We start from the raw sequence: 18,789 nt of genomic DNA on the forward strand, positions 1-18,789 counted from the left end.
GACAGATCTGGGGAGCCAGCAGGAGGAGGGGAGAAACCAGTGATCCCCAGGCTCATCTCAGAAACAATTCCCTTTCATTTCATGAAAATTCCATTTGGAATTTTCTTGGCAGAAATACTAGAGTGGCTTGTCATTTCCTTCTCCAGCTTATTTTACAGGTGAAGAAACTGGCAAAAAGGCTTAAGTGACTTGTTCAGGTCACACATAGCTAAGTGTCTGAGGCTAGATTTGAACTTAGGAAGATGAGCCTTCCTGACTCCAGGCCTGGCGCTATATCCACCAGGCCTGGTTCCTTATCGGTAAAATGAGAAAGTTGGACTAAATGATCCCTTCCATTTCTACATCTCTGATTCTACATGTTTATATCAGGTTCCTATAATTTCCAGAGCAGGGCCCCTAGTCACACATTCACTGGGAATGTCCATAAAGGATCTATCCGATGAAGCACCTTCCACATACTATGTTGTTCCAAGAAGTGTCAAGGTCCCCCCAAGTCCTCCGAGAGCTTGCAGTCTGATATGGGGACAGGACAGAGAGACATACACATGCAGAGGATATGAACATATATAAAGGGACATAAATTAGTAGGGTTCCAACAGTACACATTCCAACACTGAGCAGGTGAGCAGGTATCGCCTAATGAGCAAGGCCAAGAAATAAGGAGAGGACCACATCCCAAGGGAGGGCTAGACATCTTACCTGAGAGTCCTGAACCCAAAGGTTGATCCCCTGAGAGCTTCATTAACGACACTCACCCCAACCCCAGAGCCACCCCCTCTGAGACAGGCTGACCTTCCTGTAGCCATTCATGATGGCCTACAGGGGTTTTCAGAGGGCTAAGTGGCTCCCCTGTGGGAGGTAATCAGATTACTGGGACATAAGGCCGAGGCCCTGTCTAAGTACAGACCTGGGGAGCCAGCAGGAGGAGGGGAGAAACCAGTGATCCTCAGGTTCCTCTCAGAAACAATCCCCTTTAGAAGGACCATGTTGCCCTGTATCTCCAACAGCACTGATGCATGGTTTGCCTGTTTTCATTTCAGATTGTTATGTTGATTTTGTGAGTGAGTTTAAAAATAGCTAATGTATTTCTTGTTTTTACTAGGAGGTGCAGTGGATAGAGCCTTGGGCTTGGAGTCAGAAAGATATAAATTCAGATCTTGTCTCAGACACAGATTAGCAGTGTGACCCTGAGCAGGTCATTTGCCTGCGTGACTCAGTTTCCTCATTTGCAAAATGGGAACAATAATAGCACCCATCTCCCAGGGTTTTTGGAAGGATGAAATTAAAAATTTGAAAAGCACTTTGTGAACCTTAAAGAGCTTTGTAAATGCTAGCTATATGTCATTTCTGAATAGACTCATTCCCCCTTCTTCTAGTCATCCTTTCTCCCCTCCATTTAAAGGCAGCGGGGTGGCACAAGAGAGAGAACACTGGACTTGGAGTCAGGAAGACTGGAGTTCAAATCTGGCCTCTGACATTTATGAGCTGCTCTGCTTAAGCCTGGACAAGTCACCTAACCTAACCTCTGTTTGCCTCAGTTTGCTCAGCTTTAAAATGAGAATCCTAATAGCACCTACCTCAAAGGGTTGTTGTGAGGATCAAATGAGATAATATTTGTAAAACACATAGCACACAGAAGGTGTTCTATTGACACTTATTCCCTTCCTTTCCCTTCCCCCTTCCCATCCCTTGTGACAAAGAATAAGAAAAAATGAAAACAGATCAGCAAAACAATCAGCCTATCAACTGAGTCAGGCAGTCTATGTAATATTCCACACCCAAAAGACCCCCAGCTCTTCAAAGAAGGGAGGGAGCCCGTTTTTTTTTTTTTTTTTTTTGTGAGGCCATTGGGGTTAAGTGACATGCCCAGGGTCACACAGCTAGTAAGTGTTACGTGTCTGAGGCCGGATTTGAACTCAGGTCCTCCTGACTCCAGGGCCGGTGCTCTATCCACGGGAGCCCGTTTTCTTAACTAGGAATATTTTAAAACTCCCCTTTCTTTGTGTGTGTATCTTGTTTCTTCCCATCTCTCTGGAAGTTCTGAAAGAACACAGACCCGGTCTCTTTGCCTCGGCATCTTCCCTCGCTGACCATGGCTTGGCCTAGAGCAGGGCGACCCCTTTTCGTCTGAGAAATGTTTACACCATCCTCAGTATATAGGCATATATAAACTTTTACTGTTGCCACATTTCTTGTGATCCCTACATTCAGTTATGTGACCTCATATGGGGTTGCAACCCACAGTTTAAGAAGCTTTGGTCTGGAGAATGTCCTCAGGGAAGGTGGAAAGGGAGCAGATCGATAGCTTGAGCATCTGTTTCCCGTGGTAGGATATATATATATATATATATATATATATATATTATATATATAACTTTAACATGAAGATGCCTTATTCATTGCTTTGCCTTCAGCTTCAATAGCTGCTTCCCTATCAAGATATTTGGATGAGTTTCCTATTTTACTACATCCACATAGACACTGCCCAACAGGGGAGGGAATGATTATGCTGTTGAGTGCCAGATATTGCTCTTACCCTGAACAGTAACCAGGGCACTGCAGGATGCCCGGCCCGAAGGATTCTCAGCGAGGCAGGTATAGAGACCATTGTCCTCAGGTAATGCATCTTGTACTTGCAATTCAGCCACACCATCCTCGAAAGTTGTGTGGGCGTATTGGATAGGCTGATCTGTTCAGAGCCAAGAACAGAAAACATCAGGTCAGGACGACTTTCTTTAGGGGTGATAATTGGCCTTATTTCAGAGCTAAATTTCCTTTCAATTGGCGTTAATAGGGGAAAAGGGATAAGCATGGGGGGAAGGAGAAAGACCAGACTGGAACTCAATGAGGAGACAGAGTCAGGAGCTAAGGATGCCACAAAGGAGAAGGCCAGGGGCATGGAGCTTTTTGAGATAGAAAAGGGGGTTGAACACACATGGCAGAACTAAAAGAGGCAAGGAAGAAAAGGGAAGTTTTCTAACTATTCTAACATTAAAAATGGATCAAGGGGACAGCTAGATGGCGCAGTGGTTAAAGCACTGGTCCTGAATTCAGGAGTATCTGAGTTCAAGTCCGGCCTCAGACACTTGACACTTACTAGCTGTGTGACCCTGGGCAAGTCACTTAACCCCCATTGCCTACAAAAAAAAAAAAACCCAAAACAAAAATGGATCAAAAACACTACATCTATTATCTCACAGAATCTGAGGGCTGAAAAGAATATTAAAGGGTACCCTGGCCCATTGCCAGGTCTACTAGCAGGCTGGACTTTCTGCAGTTTAGACAGATGGGCTAGGGGCATCTAATACATTTTAACCTCTGACAAAGTGATTTTTACAGTCTAATCTCAGTCAAATATTGAAGATTTAACCAGAAAGTTCTCCTGTGTATTGAATCCAACTAAGCAAAACCACTTAAACTCACTCCCTCACTCCCTCACCCCCCCAAATGGTTAAACCATTTCTTTCCCTGTATAAAATGAGAGGTCATCTATCCAGGAATAGTTTAGAGCTTGGCTTCTTAACCTGAGGTCCATGAATTTCAGGGTTTTTTTTTCCCTTTCAGTTTTTTCTTTTTTTTTTTTTCATTTAAAAAAGATTTTAAGTTCCGAATTCTCTTCCTTTCTCACCCCTCCCCCACCCAATGAAAAGGCAAGCAATATGACAAGAATCATGCATGTGAAGTCATGGAAAACATATTAGCCATAATGAATTTTTTTCAAAAAAAATTTTGATAACTGCATGTCACTATAATTGGTTTCCTCTGTAAGCATGAATATTTTATTTTTTGTATTTAAAACCATTATTCTCAGGAGGGGTCCACAGATTTCACCAGGCTGCCAAAATGGGGGTCCATGACCACTTCCCCCACCCCACAAAAGGGCAAGGACCCCTGCTCTAGAGGTAGTGCTGTGTAGAGTTGGGAGAAGGGATGAAATGACTTCTAGAGGTTCCTTTCTCTGCCATATGTTTCTAAGACTTTATCATTTTAAGACTCGATCTTTTAGTTTCCAGGAAAAAAGAAGAAAAAAATCTCATTATTAGAGCTTCTGGCTTGAGAACAGGAATGTGTCCATTCTCTATGCAGGGAACAATTGACAACTCCTATTCTGTGCCAGACCCTGGAGTCCTGGTTTGTACTTCATAAAAATGAAAGGGGGGGGGGTTGTGGAGTGGGGTGCGGGAGAGAAGTATTCTTGACATAGTTAATTTTTTTCTTCTGCCTGTAACAACACTTGTGTCTCCACGACATATTTGCAGAGATTGCAGCCTGGGCCAACACAATGGAGCTAACCAGGCCAGTTAGAGGTTCTGTCTTACTAGGATTTTTTTAAGGGGAAAAAGAAACAAATTTTGTGGATAGGAGGCCAAGGCAAGGAAAGCCACATTTGTCACAACGCAATACCCGAGCCTACTCCTCCTTAAGAGCTCAGTTTTTTATGTCCAAAGGACTATAAAACTGTGCACACCCTTTGGTCCAGCAATACCACTGCTGGGTTTATATCCCAAAGACATCCCCCTAAAAGAGAAAAAGACCTATTTGTACAAAAATATTCATAGCGGCTCTTTTTGGGGTGGCTAAGAACTGGAACGCAGAGGAATGCCCATCAATTGGGGAATGGCTAAACAAGCTGTGGTATTATGATGGTGATGGAATATTGCTGTGGGATAAAAAAATGACAAGAAAATGATTTCAGAAAGGCCTGAAAAGACTTTTATGAACTGATGTATAGTGAAGTGAACAGAACCAAGAGAATGTTGTGCACAGAGACAGCAGTATTGTTGCATGAAGAACTGTGAATGACTCGACTATTCTCAACAATACAATGATCTAAGACAATCGCAAAGGACTATTGATGAAGCAGACCATCCACCTCCAAAGAAAGAGCTGATATTGATGGAACACAGACTGAAGGAGGCTATTTTTCACTCTTTGCTTTTTTTCTTTTATTTGGGTTTTCTTATACAAAATAATAAGGTAATGTTTTGCATATTTGCACATGTATAACCTATATCTGCTTACTGCCTCAGGGAGAGAGGAGGGGAGGGAAGGAGGGATAGAATTTGGAACTTAAAGTTTTAAATAAAAATCTCTTTTTCTGGGGGGAAATAAAAATCTTAAAAAAAAAAAGACTTCAGTTCTCTCTCCCCAGTTTTGCTATTACAGCACAATATGGTAGTGTGGTAAAATATGAAAGTTTTTAACAGTCGGTTAGGATAACTGAAAGACGCCAGTTTTTCAAGGACCACCCTTTTGGGGAGGAGATGAACAGTCTGCCTGCTGCGCATGTCAGACTGCCTGCCGGGTAGTCCGCCTGCTGCGCATGTCAGACTGCCTGCCAGGTACAGTGCGCCTGCTGCGCATGTCAGACTGCCTGCCGGGTTTTTTGGGACTTCCGGGGTGGAGAGAAGGAGAGTAGCCTTTTTTGCCGGCTTGGCGGGACTCCGGGCGGCGCGGCACAGACGGTCTGACTCACTCCAAAGGTGGCCTAAATCGGTTTGGTGAGTTTTTATAAGGAATATAGACAGCCTAGATTTAAGACGATTTGTACTGTATTTCTGTTTTCCTATCCTTCTAATCAACAACACCTTATATACAATAAAGGCTCTATCTAGAAAACCAGAAGCTTCTTCCATTTACTAGTCTGGGAGATGAATTAAGGGAAGGGTTAAGTAGGGGAGATTTATGATCTAATATCCAATTTTAAATCTCACAGTTTGGCGACCACGAAGGGACCTTAAGGACCCTCCCACCCTCCCTAGTTTGGCCATAAGCCGGCTAATTCGGTGGATTTTCCAAATACCCCCCCCCCCCCCCCCCGCGGACTTTCCCTTTGTCTAATCTCCCTTAAAGACTTTAAGCCTCTAAAAGTCTTGCTTTAAACAGAAAAGCCAGCCCAGTTTAAAGGGCAAGATGCTCGAATATTCTACCATCCCTTTGATTTTTCTCATCGGAATGTATTGGGACAGCATAACATCCCGACTTAGAGGAATAGTTTATTCAATGGTCCTTCATAACATTATTGGTTTTTTCCTCATTCAGGCAGCAAAAAGTTTTTTGTATAATAGTATACGTGAGAATCTTTGGGAAAATACGTTTAATATAAGTAGAAATTTTATGCCTGCAATTGAAATACCTTTTAATACCACATCCATAGTTCATACGACTAAGGATTTTATTTTTTTTTGTTGTTTTTTTTTTGTTTTTGTTATTATCATTGTTTTTGTTATTATCATTGTTATGATGTGGGGGAAACTCTCACATATGGAGAGAGACCTCAAAATGGCTGTTTCTACTAGAGATGATCCAAGTTCAGAATCAGATCAGCAGAAACTACTCCCTCTGCAGGAAGCTATAGAACATAGTAAGAAGGGAGTGCCAATTCAAGTCAGAAAATATAGCCCCTTTAGACCAAGTGACTTGAGCGCATGGAAATCAATCATCCCTAGTTTTGAGAAAAATCCAAACACTGTAATTTCACAGTTAAGGACTATATTTAATGCATATCAACCCAGTTGGGCTGATGTTACTTGCCTTTTGGAAACTTTACTGTCCCCAACTGAGATTACAGATATTATCTCAGCAGGAAATGCCCTTGTTGCGAAAGGTAAGGCCGATGTGGAATGGCCTCTAAAGGATCCAGAGTGGAATTATAATGATGATAGGGATTTCCAAAGATTAAAAGATGCTAGAGAAACACTTCTGAAGGGAATGGAATCTTGCTCTAGAAAACCGGAAAACTGGCAGAAATTTTTAAGCCTACCTCAGGAGGCTAATGAAAGACCAAACAGATTTTATGATAGACTTTGTGAGGCCGCTAGACAGTACACCAGATTGGATCCAGTAGATTTAAGAGATTCCTGTATCATTCTCAACACATTTGTTTATAATTCACTGCCAGAAATACGCAGATACTTTCTGAAACAATGTCCAGACTGGAGAAATCTCTCAGTAGATAGAATTAAGGAACTTGCAAATTATGTCTTTGACTCACGTGAGGAAGATCCAGATCACCCTAAACAGAGCATTCTGGCACCAGCGATTCCTAGTCAGCCATGTGGACACCGGAACAAGGACACTAAGGTGTGTTGTTACTGTCGTAAGGAGGGGCATGAATTGAGAGAATGTAGGACTTGGAGAAGAAATTCTAATTCTAATTACAGGCGAAATCAAAATAGAAATAGATCTTTTTGGAGGAATACAGAAAGGCAGTACCAGAATAATGGTAACCAAGACCCCCCTCAGAAGAGGACACAGGAATGATGGTGTCTTGGGGAGGAATGGAACATAGATAATGAAAGCCATATATTCCCAGATCCAGATTTTTTGAATGCACTTGTGCCAGTCCATTCACCTCCCCAGAGTAATGAACCACATGTCACCTTAAAAGTGGGGGAGACTTATTATGATTGTCTGCTAGACACAGGAGCCTCTAAATCAGTATTAGTAAGCAAACCAGATGCTGGGTGTAGACCTGTAGGATTTTTGAATGTAGTGGGAGTCTCAGGAAAGAGCCAGAGAGTGGCAAAATTGAATCCTCGCATGGTATCTATGGGGCCCTTAACAGTGGAACATTCATTTTTACTCATGCCTGATGCCCCTGTAAATTTATTAGGTCGTGATCTCCTTTGCAAGCTTAGAGCAACCATATCTTGTGCTCCAGATGGGGCTGTCTCCTTACAATTGCCAGAGGATACTGTTCATTTATTACCAATTTTACTTACAGAAGCTCAAGGAACAGCAGGGGAGGTATCCAAAATCCCCTCTGACATTCCTGAGTCTTTATGGGCCTCATCCCCTAATGAGGTGGGGCTCCTTAAGTCTGCCATGCCTGTTACCTTTAAAGTTAAGGGGGGACCACCCCCCTCCATTCCACAGTATCCATTGTCTAGGGAAGCAATAGAAGGGATCACCCCTATAATTGAGGCTTTGAAAAGCCAGGGTATTATTATTCCATGTCATCACTCTCCATGCAATACTCCCATTTTGCCAGTTAAAAAACCCAAGCCTGGGCCAGATGGTAAACCTGTTTATCGCTTTGTGCAAGATCTTAGAGCGATTAATAATTATGTTATTCCTAGACATTCTATAGTCGCAAATCCGGCTATGATAATTTCCTCAATTCCCTATGAATCTACATGTTTCACAGTGGTAGACCTTTGCTCTGCCTTTTTCTCCATACCAGTACATGAGGACTTCCAATATTTATTTGCTTTTACCTGGAAAAATAGACAGTGGACCTGGACTAGACTCCCACAGGGATTTGTAGACAGTCCCACATTATTTTCCCAAATTTTACAGCAGGATCTGGCCTCTATTACCTTTAAGGGCTCCACACTAGTACAATATGTAGATGACTTACTTTTGGCCTCTCCTAATGCTGAAATTTGTCAGGAAGATAGCCGTCACTTACTGCTGGAGCTGCACAAGAGAGGACACAAGGTTTCCAAGACAAAGGTACAATGGTGTTTGCCCCAGGTAGAATATTTAGGATTTATTTTGGCTGCTGGAACTCGCTCTGTCTCTTCTAAGAGAGTCCAGGCCATTCAACAACTCTCTGCCCCCACTACTAAGAGGCAGTTGAGAGCCATTCTGGGAGCAGCTGGGTACTGTAGACAATGGATACCCTCTTTTGGTGAAATTACTAAACCCCTCATAGCTCTTACAAAAAGTTCTGTTCCAGACAGTTTACAGTTGGATCCCCAGCATCTCTCAGCCATAAAAGAATTAAAACGGGCCTTGTTATCAGCACCTGCCCTAGGACTGCCAGATTATAGTAAGCCTTTCACTCTCTTTGTGCATGAACAAAGGGGGGTGGCTTCTGGAGTCCTGACTCAGTCACTGGGGCCTAACCAACGTCCTATAGCCTACTATTCAATTCAGCTGGACCCTGTAGCGGCTGGAGCGCCACCTTGCCTTAGAGCAGTGGCGGCCACAGCGCTTTTGGTAGAAAAAGCCTCTGATTTGGTCCTAGGTAACCCTCTAACTGTGCAATGCCCTCACGAAGTGGAGGCTCTCTTACTACGTCACAGGACACAAGCCTTTTCAGATCAAAGGCTGGCTAAGTATGAAATAACCCTGTTAGGTAATGAGAATATCACTTTAAAACGCTGCACAGTTCTTAATCCAGCAACACTACTCCCTAACTTACCATTCTCGGGGGAACCGTTGCATGACTGTGCTTCTTTAGTTGATATGGCTGAAAAACCCCGTGATGATCTTTTTGATACACCTTTAGAAAATCCTGATCTTGTCCTCTATACAGATGGTTCCTCATTTATGAGAGAGGGAACCCGTTTTACTGGAGCTGCTGTAGTTTCTGATTATGACACCCTCTGGGCAGCTTCTCTGCCTTCCCATTTTAGTGCACAGGCTGCTGAACTTGTGGCTCTTACACAGGCCTGTAATATAGCTAAAGATAAGAGTGCCACCATTTTTACTGACTCGAAATATGGCTTTGGCATATGCCACTTTATTGGTATGATTTGGCGTCAACGAGGCTTTCTAACATCCTCGGGCAAGGCTATTGCCAATGGGGACCTTATCAAGGACCTCTTAGATGCCCTAAAACTGCCTTCTTCCCTAGCCGTTGTACATTGCCCTGCCCACACAGGGAATAGTGATCCTGTTTCAAAGGGAAATGCACGAGCCGATTCTGCAGCCAAGCTTGCTGCATTAGAAGCTCCTGAACATGTATTTAACCTTTCACCTTCTGAGGATATTCCTTCCAACCTAACCTATGACGATTCTGAAGTAGAAAAGTGGAAAAAGAAATTTAAGGCGAAACAGATCAATGGCATCTGGGTGTCTCCGGAAGGTAAGCCATTTCTTCCCCGGAAATTCTACCACCAGGTATGCCTCTCTGTTCACAGAAAAGGCCATTTTGGTACACAAGGCATTGTAGACTCTATTAAGAGAACCTGGATAGCACCAGGTGTGACTAATACAGCATCTCGAATCTGCTCGGGCTGCTCCACATGTCAGTCTTATAATCAGTATGCTTTTAAGGTCAAAGCTTATGGAGGGCGTCCTCTAGCATATACACCTTTTGAGCACTTACAAATTGATTATATTACTATGCCAAAAGCAGGACATTATAAATTTTGCCTTGTTATAGTTGATCAGCTCACTCGGTGGGTGGAGGCCTTTCCCAGCCCCCGAGCCACAGCTGCCTTTGTTGCCAAAATTCTTCTTAAAGAGATAGTACCTCGTTTTGGCCCACCAGCCCGCATCGATTCTGACAAAGGCACACATTTCACTGATTCGATTTTATCCCAAATCTACTCTTTCTTGGGAGTGACTCCAAAATTCCACACGCCCTACCATCCACAAAGTTCAGGCCAAGTCGAACGTATGAATAAAGAGCTTAAGAGTATGATTGGCAAATTATGTACTGAAACCCATTTGAAATGGCCTGATGTTCTACCATTGGCATTATTCTATCTACGAAGTAGACCAAGAGGAGAACTTCATATATCTCCTTATGAAATGCTTTTTGGTCACCCTCCTATCCAAGCTAAAACTTTTTCCCCAGTTTATACATCACTGGTGGGAGGTGATACTTCTGTTGCTTCCTATATACAGGAATTACAGACCAGGCTACGTGAACTCCATGAGGCAGGAGCTGTGGTCCAGGCAGGACCATTAGACTTTTCATTGCATAACTTCAACCCAGGAGATAAAATATATGTAAAGAATTTTCAGAGAACCAGTGGAACTCAACCTGCCTGGGAAGGACCTTTTCAGGTATTATTGACAACTCCTACCGCCATTAAAATTGGTGAAAAAGACTCATGGATTCATTGCTCTCATATAAAGCCTGCACCATTCATAGGTGAAGAGATTTCAGATAGACCTGAGGTAGACGCTAAAGAGGTAAAAACCCTAATGATAGCAACTGTTAAAGAGCAAAGAAAGTTCAGAGGAAACAGGAAGTTCCCATTTAAGAATCCCACTGATCAGTTAAATGCTTTGGGACTCAGTCTTCGTAAAGTATCAGGAGACGGAAATTGCCTTTTTAGGGCTTTAGCAGACCAGCTAGAAGGTCACTGTAGAAATCATCTCAGACACAGACAAGAAGCTGCTTCTTATATGATTAACCATAGACAAGAGTTTGAGTCTTTTATAGTAAATGACTCCCCTTTTGAAGAATATGTTGATGAATTAAAGAAATTTGGAAAGTGGGGAGGAAATGATACAATTGTAGCATTTGCTAAGCAGCATCAGCTGAATGTTGTGGTTCATCAATTAAATCAGCCTTTATTGAAAATCAGTGGCACAGACAAAACTGATGCTACAGAACTCCACATTTTCTACCATAAAGAACATTATGACAGCATTAGAAAGATCAATGACAATTCAGAAACCCCTGCCACTTTGGCATGCAGAGAATTGGGGAACCAGTTAAAACAATGTGGCATACCCCAAACTCTAGCAGCTTAAATACCTTATAATTTAACAAGCATTTCCTTCTACAGGCAAAAGCACTGAAGTACATGGCCTAGTTTTCTGGCCTACCTCAACTATTTTTTTTTTTTTTATTTTATTAATTTTTGGGTTTTTTTGTTTTTGTTTTGACTTTTGAAAGGCACTGAAAAGACCTGGAATTCACCACACCTTTAAATTCTTTAAGAGCACAAAAGGGTGCTTAGCGAATCTTTTGCCTTTTATTTTTGGTTTTTGGTTTTGCTTTGTTTTTTTTTTTTACTTTTGTTTCTTTTGCTTTTCTTTAAAAACCCGATTTTGTAAACTAAGTGACTTTTCAAAGGCATTTTAAGTATATGCTATTGAATATTGAATCTTGCTTATTGAAGTCTTATTTCTTTTTGATGAATTAATCACCACTTTAAGTATCTGCTACTGTTATACTAGAGAATTCATGTATAAGATGATGTGGTCTAATTGCTAAAAGAAGATTATGTAATAATGTCTAAAAGAAGATTATGTAACAATGTCTAATATAATCAGCTATTTACATTCGTTTATTATTTATATGTCATTATACTCTGGGTATGGTTTGGAATTATTGTATATATCACTAATATATTCTCAGTTATGCAGCATAGCACACATTTTTACCATCATATTGTCTTTGGTGAAATTAATGAGATTTCAGAAATATGGAAACTTATCATTTCAGAGACTAACTTGCTGTGAACTCTGATGCAGGCCCTGGAGAGAATATATGTGCAACAAAAGGAGAGACAGGTATACGTAAGTCCATGGTTTGCTTATGATGGTGACTATGTAGAGCACAATTACTAGGCACAGTCCAGTATTCATCCTCTCTCCCTCCTAATTTAACCTAATTTAACTGAACTTATTTATCTTTTTATCTCAGTTGAATTCACCTGTGGCCTAGCACAATCACTGGCTGTCTCAGAACCATGAGATATGGTATGATAACCTTTCCATAACATTTTCAGGTGTCATGAACACATACTAAATTTGGCTTTGATCCAGACACATGGTGGTAAAAAGTGTTACACATTGCATAACTACCTCAACCCTCTATTACAAGTCTAACCATATAAAGGAGGGAATGTAATGGAATTTATTAATTTGATCATTGACAATGCTATGCTAAGGTTTTAAAAATACAGCAATTCAAACAGTTAAAGAAGATAATCCAGCTTTCCAGACCAGAGTCCAGAATCCAGTTTTCCAGACCAGAATCCAGTTTCCTCCTGATGACATCTTACCACTTCAAGAAGACAAGAGAACTCAGAGACTTTATATGAACTGTTTTGCTTTATTAGCTTTTACTATCTCCTTTCTGTTATATACTATCTGTAACATGTACTCTCTGCAGAGGCTCTCCCTTTGCAAGACTAATGTCAAAGCGTCGGTTCATGAGGAAAAAAAAAAAAAAATCGCCCCTCTGGACAAAAACTTTCCTCTCTTCCTTTTCTGTATTGTTGTTCGCATATTATTAGTCAGCAAAAGTTATTATGTTCTTTTTACTGTTCCATCAAGGAAACATTCCGTTTCTTGAGGAAGCAAAGGGGGGAAATGTGGTAAAATATGAAAGTTTTTAACAGTCGGTTAGGATAACTGAAAGACGCCAGTTTTTCAAGGACCACCCTTTTGGGGAGGAGATGAACAGTCTGCCTGCTGCGCATGTCAGACTGCCTGCCGGGTAGTCCGCCTGCTGCGCATGTCAGACTGCCTGCCAGGTACAGTGCGCCTGCTGCGCATGTCAGACTGCCTGCCGGGTTTTTTGGGACTTCCGGGGTGGAGAGAAGGAGAGTAGCCTTTTTTGCCGGCTTGGCGGGACTCCGGGCGGCGCGGCACAGACGGTCTGACTCACTCCAAAGGTGGCCTAAATCGGTTTGGTGAGTTTTTATAAGGAATATAGACAGCCTAGATTTAAGACGATTTGTACTGTATTTCTGTTTTCCTATCCTTCTAATCAACAACACCTTATATACAATAAAGGCTCTATCTAGAAAACCAGAAGCTTCTTCCATTTACTAGTCTGGGAGATGAATTAAGGGAAGGGTTAAGTAGGGGAGATTTATGATCTAATATCCAATTTTAAATCTCACAGTAGATTTATCTTGGTGGCATTTTTCCCTTATGAAAGGAATAGTTTTCTTTGACCACCCAGACACAAAACTGCACCAAGGTGCCCAAAGGGATCTGCTGGGCAGATGCTTGAGAGATTTGTCTCCAGCTCCTAGGTTGGGCTGAGCTTAACAAGCAGCTGGAACTGACTTGATCTTGAGCACCCCCTGGTGGGAACCATGGGAAAATGCCAAAGTTAAAGGTGGGGTGGGAAGGGGGATATGTGGCATACAAGAGAGATAGAAATAAAATCCAGCCCTTGATCCATGGGATAATTTCACTTTGATGGGGGTGTGGGGGTTGGAGAGTGGGGTGCTGGGCTATATTTTAGGTCAGGTCCTTCCTCAGTCTCTAAAGTCATGTTTTGTCCTGGCTAGAAGGTACTTTCATATTCAATTTAACTCAATAAGCCTTTATTAAGCATTGTCACTGTACCAGATACGGGGAATACAAAATACTCTTACTGGACTGGCTTTTCTATTCATCCAGAGCACATGACAAGGGTTCTACACATCTAGATCTCAGAAAGAGAGAAAGCCAGAGTGATCATCCCTTAATTACTGGTTAAATTAATTTTGCTAAATGAATTCCTAAAGGATCTTTAGTAACGGTTTAATCTTCCATCTGTCTGCTATAGTGTAAAGTCACAGGGTCCTAGCTTTAAAGCTAGAAAGGACCTTAGAATCCAATGAGTCCAATTCTATTTTACAGGTGAGGGTAAGAGCCCTGACTAGAGTCACACAATTACTAAATTCCTGAGGCAGAATTTGAACCCAGGTTTTTCAACTACAGCATGCTGGACTAGAAGCCAGGAGACTTGGGTTCTAGCTATAATTCTGAAAATAATGAGTAATGTAACATTGGACAAATCCGTTACCTTCTCAGGCCTCCATTTATTCCCTTTTAACATGAAAGGTGTGTGCTAGTGGTTCCTGGTTCTATGAAACTATTAGCCTGACCTCTTCCCTGGTACCTAGCACATTCTTTCATTGTAAGAAGGTAAGCTTAGGAAACTTGAACTTATTTCAAAATTTGATTGAATAAGTCATAAGGAATGAGAAGGGTAAAGGTATATCGCCCAAACAATCATGAGAAAATCTTGGTTTGGGAAACACAGGGTTAATAAAGCTAATTAAAAAACAAGCACCTAACGGCATGGTTTAGTGGAGAGTGCTGGGTTTGGAATTAAAGGATCTGGGTTCAAATCCTGCCTCTGCCATTTACTGTTTGTGTCTAGGCCTTAGTTGGTTCATTTGTAAAATGATGAAGCTGGACTAGATCTCTTCCAGAGAGAAATCTTTGATTTTATAGTCCTTGTGGAATTCAAATCACTAGGTCCAAATGAATACAAAGGAACTAATCACTAGACCACTGTCTGTGACTTTGCAAGTCCCTGAATTGCTTATAAGGCTCAGTTTTCTCATCTGCAAAATGGGACAGGGAAGAAGTGTCAGATATAACAATCTCTAAGATCTGAAGGGAGGACATCTGTAATGGAGTGCTCCAGAGCTAGCCTGGGCTTTGTACTAGTTGCTTAACACTTTTATTAATGCTCCCACTAAGTGCCACGGGAATATGCTAAGCTCTTTACAATTATGATCTCATTTGATCCTCACAACAACCCCAGGAGGTAGGTGCTATTGTTATTCCCATTTTTCAGATGAGGAAACAGAGGCAAACAGAAGTTAAGTGACTTGCTCAGGGTGACATGGCTAGTCAGTTTCTGAGGCTAGATCTGAAAGCAGGGCTTCATGAATTCCAGGCCCAGTGCTCTATCCACTGTACCACCTATCTACCTCACGGTACAGATGGTGCACTTACTAATTTTCAGGTAACGCAAAGGGATAACCAACAAGTGGCAAAATGGCGTCGGGATACCCACAATGATTCTCAACAGACTAGAATTCTGGAATAAATCTATTCAGCTGAAATTTAATAGGGGAGATTTTAAAGGGCCCTGGATTCAGAAGGACCTGAGTTCAAATCAGACCTGAGCCTCAGACACTTGACACGTACTAGCCGTGTGACCCTGGGCAAGTCACTTAACCCTCATTGCCTCACCAAAACAAGAAAAAAAAAAGACATTGAGGGTAGCTAGGTGATGCCATAGTGCATAGAGCTCTGATCCTGGAATCAGGAAGACCTGAGTTGAAATCTGACCTCAGACACTTACTAGCTATGTGACCCTAGGTAAGTCACTTAACATAGATTGTTCCCCCCTGCCCCATGACATCTAAATGCTAGAGCACCTCCAGAGGAGGATGCCCAGAATTGCCCTGTCATAGAAAGAAAAGAAATGGGAATGTTTAATGTTGAAAAAGAAAACTTAGGAAGGCCCGGCATATAGGATAGAGACAGGCATGGGCTGGAACTAGATAGCAGTAAACACTACAAATCAAACCTTGATTTACTGTTTTGTTGATTTTTAGGCTTAAGAAAGTGATGGAAAAAATGTTAATGATACAGATTAAATTTAAAACGTGTCATGCATACAAATATGTAAATAAACATACACACACTGTATAGGTATGCATTTTTTCCTTTGAGCTGGATGTTAAAGATTTACCAGCATATGTCTAATGTGGATTAGATTTATCTCCTTGTCCTGGAGGGTAGAATGAGGAGAACTGGGTGGGAGTTTGAAGGCACATTTAGACTTAATGAAAAGAAAAACTTTGATCTATACAAAAGAGGAATGGTCTGCCTTAGTAGATAGTGAGTTACTCCATAATGCAAGTCTTCAGGTAAAAACTGGAACACCCTTTTTCAAGTGTGAATTAGTGAGGCTTCAGGGAAGAGGCAGGCCTTGGAATAGATGTCCCGGAAGCACCTCCTAATGCTGAATTCTGTGATGTTACCTTAGAAATCATCTCTTTCAATTTCCTCATTTTGTTAATGAGGAAACTGAGACTGAGAGAAGCAATATGATTTGGTGAGGTTGCCATTATCAATCACCTTTGCCACCTTGATCAAACCAGCCCAGACCACTGGACCCAAGCCCAGTTTAATAGTGAGATCCAAGGATTTGGTCTATGTAAATTAGTAAGTGACAGAAATTTGCCCTTCCTACTCGCCTAGCTAGATGGTGTGGTGAATAGCATGCTTAGCCTGGAGATAGAAAGATTGGGGTTCAAAGCAGGTCTCAGATACTTACTAGCTGTGTGACCCTGGGCAAGTCACTTCACTCTATTTGACTCAGTTTCCTCAGCTGTAAAAAATGAACTGGAGAAGGAAATGACAAACTACTCCAGCATCTTTGCCAAGAAAACCCCCACCAAATGGGGTCACAAAGGGCTGGATACTACTGAAGAATGACCAAACAACAACAACACTCTCACCTACTCAAGGACCCAATTTAATCTAGACCTATTCTCTTTGACCCTGACATCAATCTACGCTGGCTACACAGGAGTTCTTAATGTCCAGCTCGGCTCAGTGAAATTTAACTGTCCAGTATGCATGGGACAGACAATGTATGCTAACTTATTAAGCCAATTTGTGCTCTGTGAAGAGGTGCAATATGATAAAACTAATTAGGGCCAGATGGTACCTTGGAGATTAAATAGCTCAATTTTAATTTTATAGACAAAGAAGCTAATGTCCATAGAAGTAAAATAGATTGCCCAACACTGAATAGTTAGCTAATGGCAGTGCTGGGGCAAGAACACTATTTTCCTGACTCTGTCTATTGAATGATGTTGGCTTTCTCCGTTTTTATCAGGTTTATTGTTATTGTTGTTGCTGCTGTCTGTTGTTATCATCATCATTTGCTGATATGTACTATTTGTGGGTAGGGGATAGAGTGCTGGGTCTAGAGTCAGGAAGACCTGTGTTCAAATCTGGCCTCAAACACTCATTAGTGATGTGACCCTAGGCAAGGCATTTAATTTCTGTTTGCCTTAATCCACTGGAGAAGAACATGGCAAACTACTCCAGTATCTTTGCCAAAAAACCCCCAAACACCAAACCATATGGGGTTTCATGAAGAGTCAGACATGATGGAATAACTGAACAACAATACCATTTTTCAGATGAGGAAACAGAGGCAAACAGAAGTTAAGTGACTTGCTCAGGGTGACATGGCTAGTCAGTTTCTGAGGCTAGATCTGAAAGCAGGGCTGCCCTAAAGGAACTTACCGTATGGTTAATCAAGAGTTAAGTACCTGGTTAGTACTTTAGTGACTGAGCACCATGACCACCAAGTTGGGAGATTCCTACTAGTCCTTCAGAGGGGAGAGGGAAGAGGAAGCTAATGAGGAGGCTGAAAGGATGACTTACCATTGAGTAGCCAGGTGACATATGGTATGGGCTTCCCCTCTACTGTGCACTGTAGTACAAAGTCCTCACCCTCTATGACTGTACAACCCTTGAGGACACTGGAAAAAGAGGGGGCCATCTGACTGGCTCGTGGTCCTGTTAGGGGAAAGAACAGGCCAACTATCATTAATGTCATTAGCCTTTGGTCATTCAAACAAAATCTAGGCAAAGGGGTTTAAACAGAAATGAAAGGGGGAATGCTGCCTATATACATCCACCAAGTTAGTTATCACAGAAAGTTGCAACATCATTGTGACAATAACAATTCTGATGTCCAGGAATTAATAGGAAAGGAAATGTAAGAAGAGAGTGAGTGATAAAATCATGGGATCAAATATCCTTATACAACTGTATGGCACAAAGTATGGATAGCAAATAAAGTTGATTAGAATACAAGGATACAAAGTGGACCTCCCAAGTATCACTGAGACATATTAAGATGAGGACCTGATTTCAAATCCAGCTTCAGACACTTAAAAGCTGTGTGACCCTGAGCAAGTCATTTAATCCTGATGGTCTCAAAAAAAAAAAGACATAATAAAACAAGAACTATGTTGGTAGTATAATTCTTTTTTTAAAAAATTTTAAAAAATTAATTAATTTATTTATTTTTGGTGCAGGACAATGAGGGTTAAGTGACTTGCCCAGGGTCACACTGCTAGTAAGTGTCAAGTGTCTGAGGTCAGATTTGAACTCAGGTCTTCCTGAATCCAGGGCTGATGCTTTATCCACTGTGACACCTAGCTGCCTGGCAGTATAATTCTTGACAGGTACACCTTATAAAAATAAAGAAACTCAATTGGATTTGTTATTTCATTGCTATGTGCATCATCTCCAGTGAGACGGATGATAATAAGTTTAAGCTCATATGCTCCTTCATCCAGGATCTATTCTGACACCCAACAG

The 18,789-nt window shown here is 41.6% G+C and overlaps 1 protein-coding gene across 3 annotated transcripts in view; it reads right to left on the minus strand.

The window, feature by feature from the left end:
* Positions 1-18,789, minus strand: part of MYLK (myosin light chain kinase) — a 330,035-nt gene that overhangs the window by 169,284 nt on the left and 141,962 nt on the right. For all 3 annotated transcript variants that reach the window (XM_043996303.1, XM_043996302.1, XM_043996301.1), the window contains exons 10-11: positions 17,845-17,979; positions 2,537-2,689 (exon numbers count right to left, since the gene is read on the minus strand). In XM_043996303.1, the coding sequence (XP_043852238.1) occupies positions 2,537-2,689; positions 17,845-17,979 (288 nt within the window). The remainder of the gene's footprint in view (positions 1-2,536; positions 2,690-17,844; positions 17,980-18,789) is intronic.

This window comes from Dromiciops gliroides, chromosome 3 (assembly GCF_019393635.1).
Source record: "Dromiciops gliroides isolate mDroGli1 chromosome 3, mDroGli1.pri, whole genome shotgun sequence".
NCBI classification, from domain to species: Eukaryota; Metazoa; Chordata; class Mammalia; order Microbiotheria; family Microbiotheriidae; genus Dromiciops; species Dromiciops gliroides.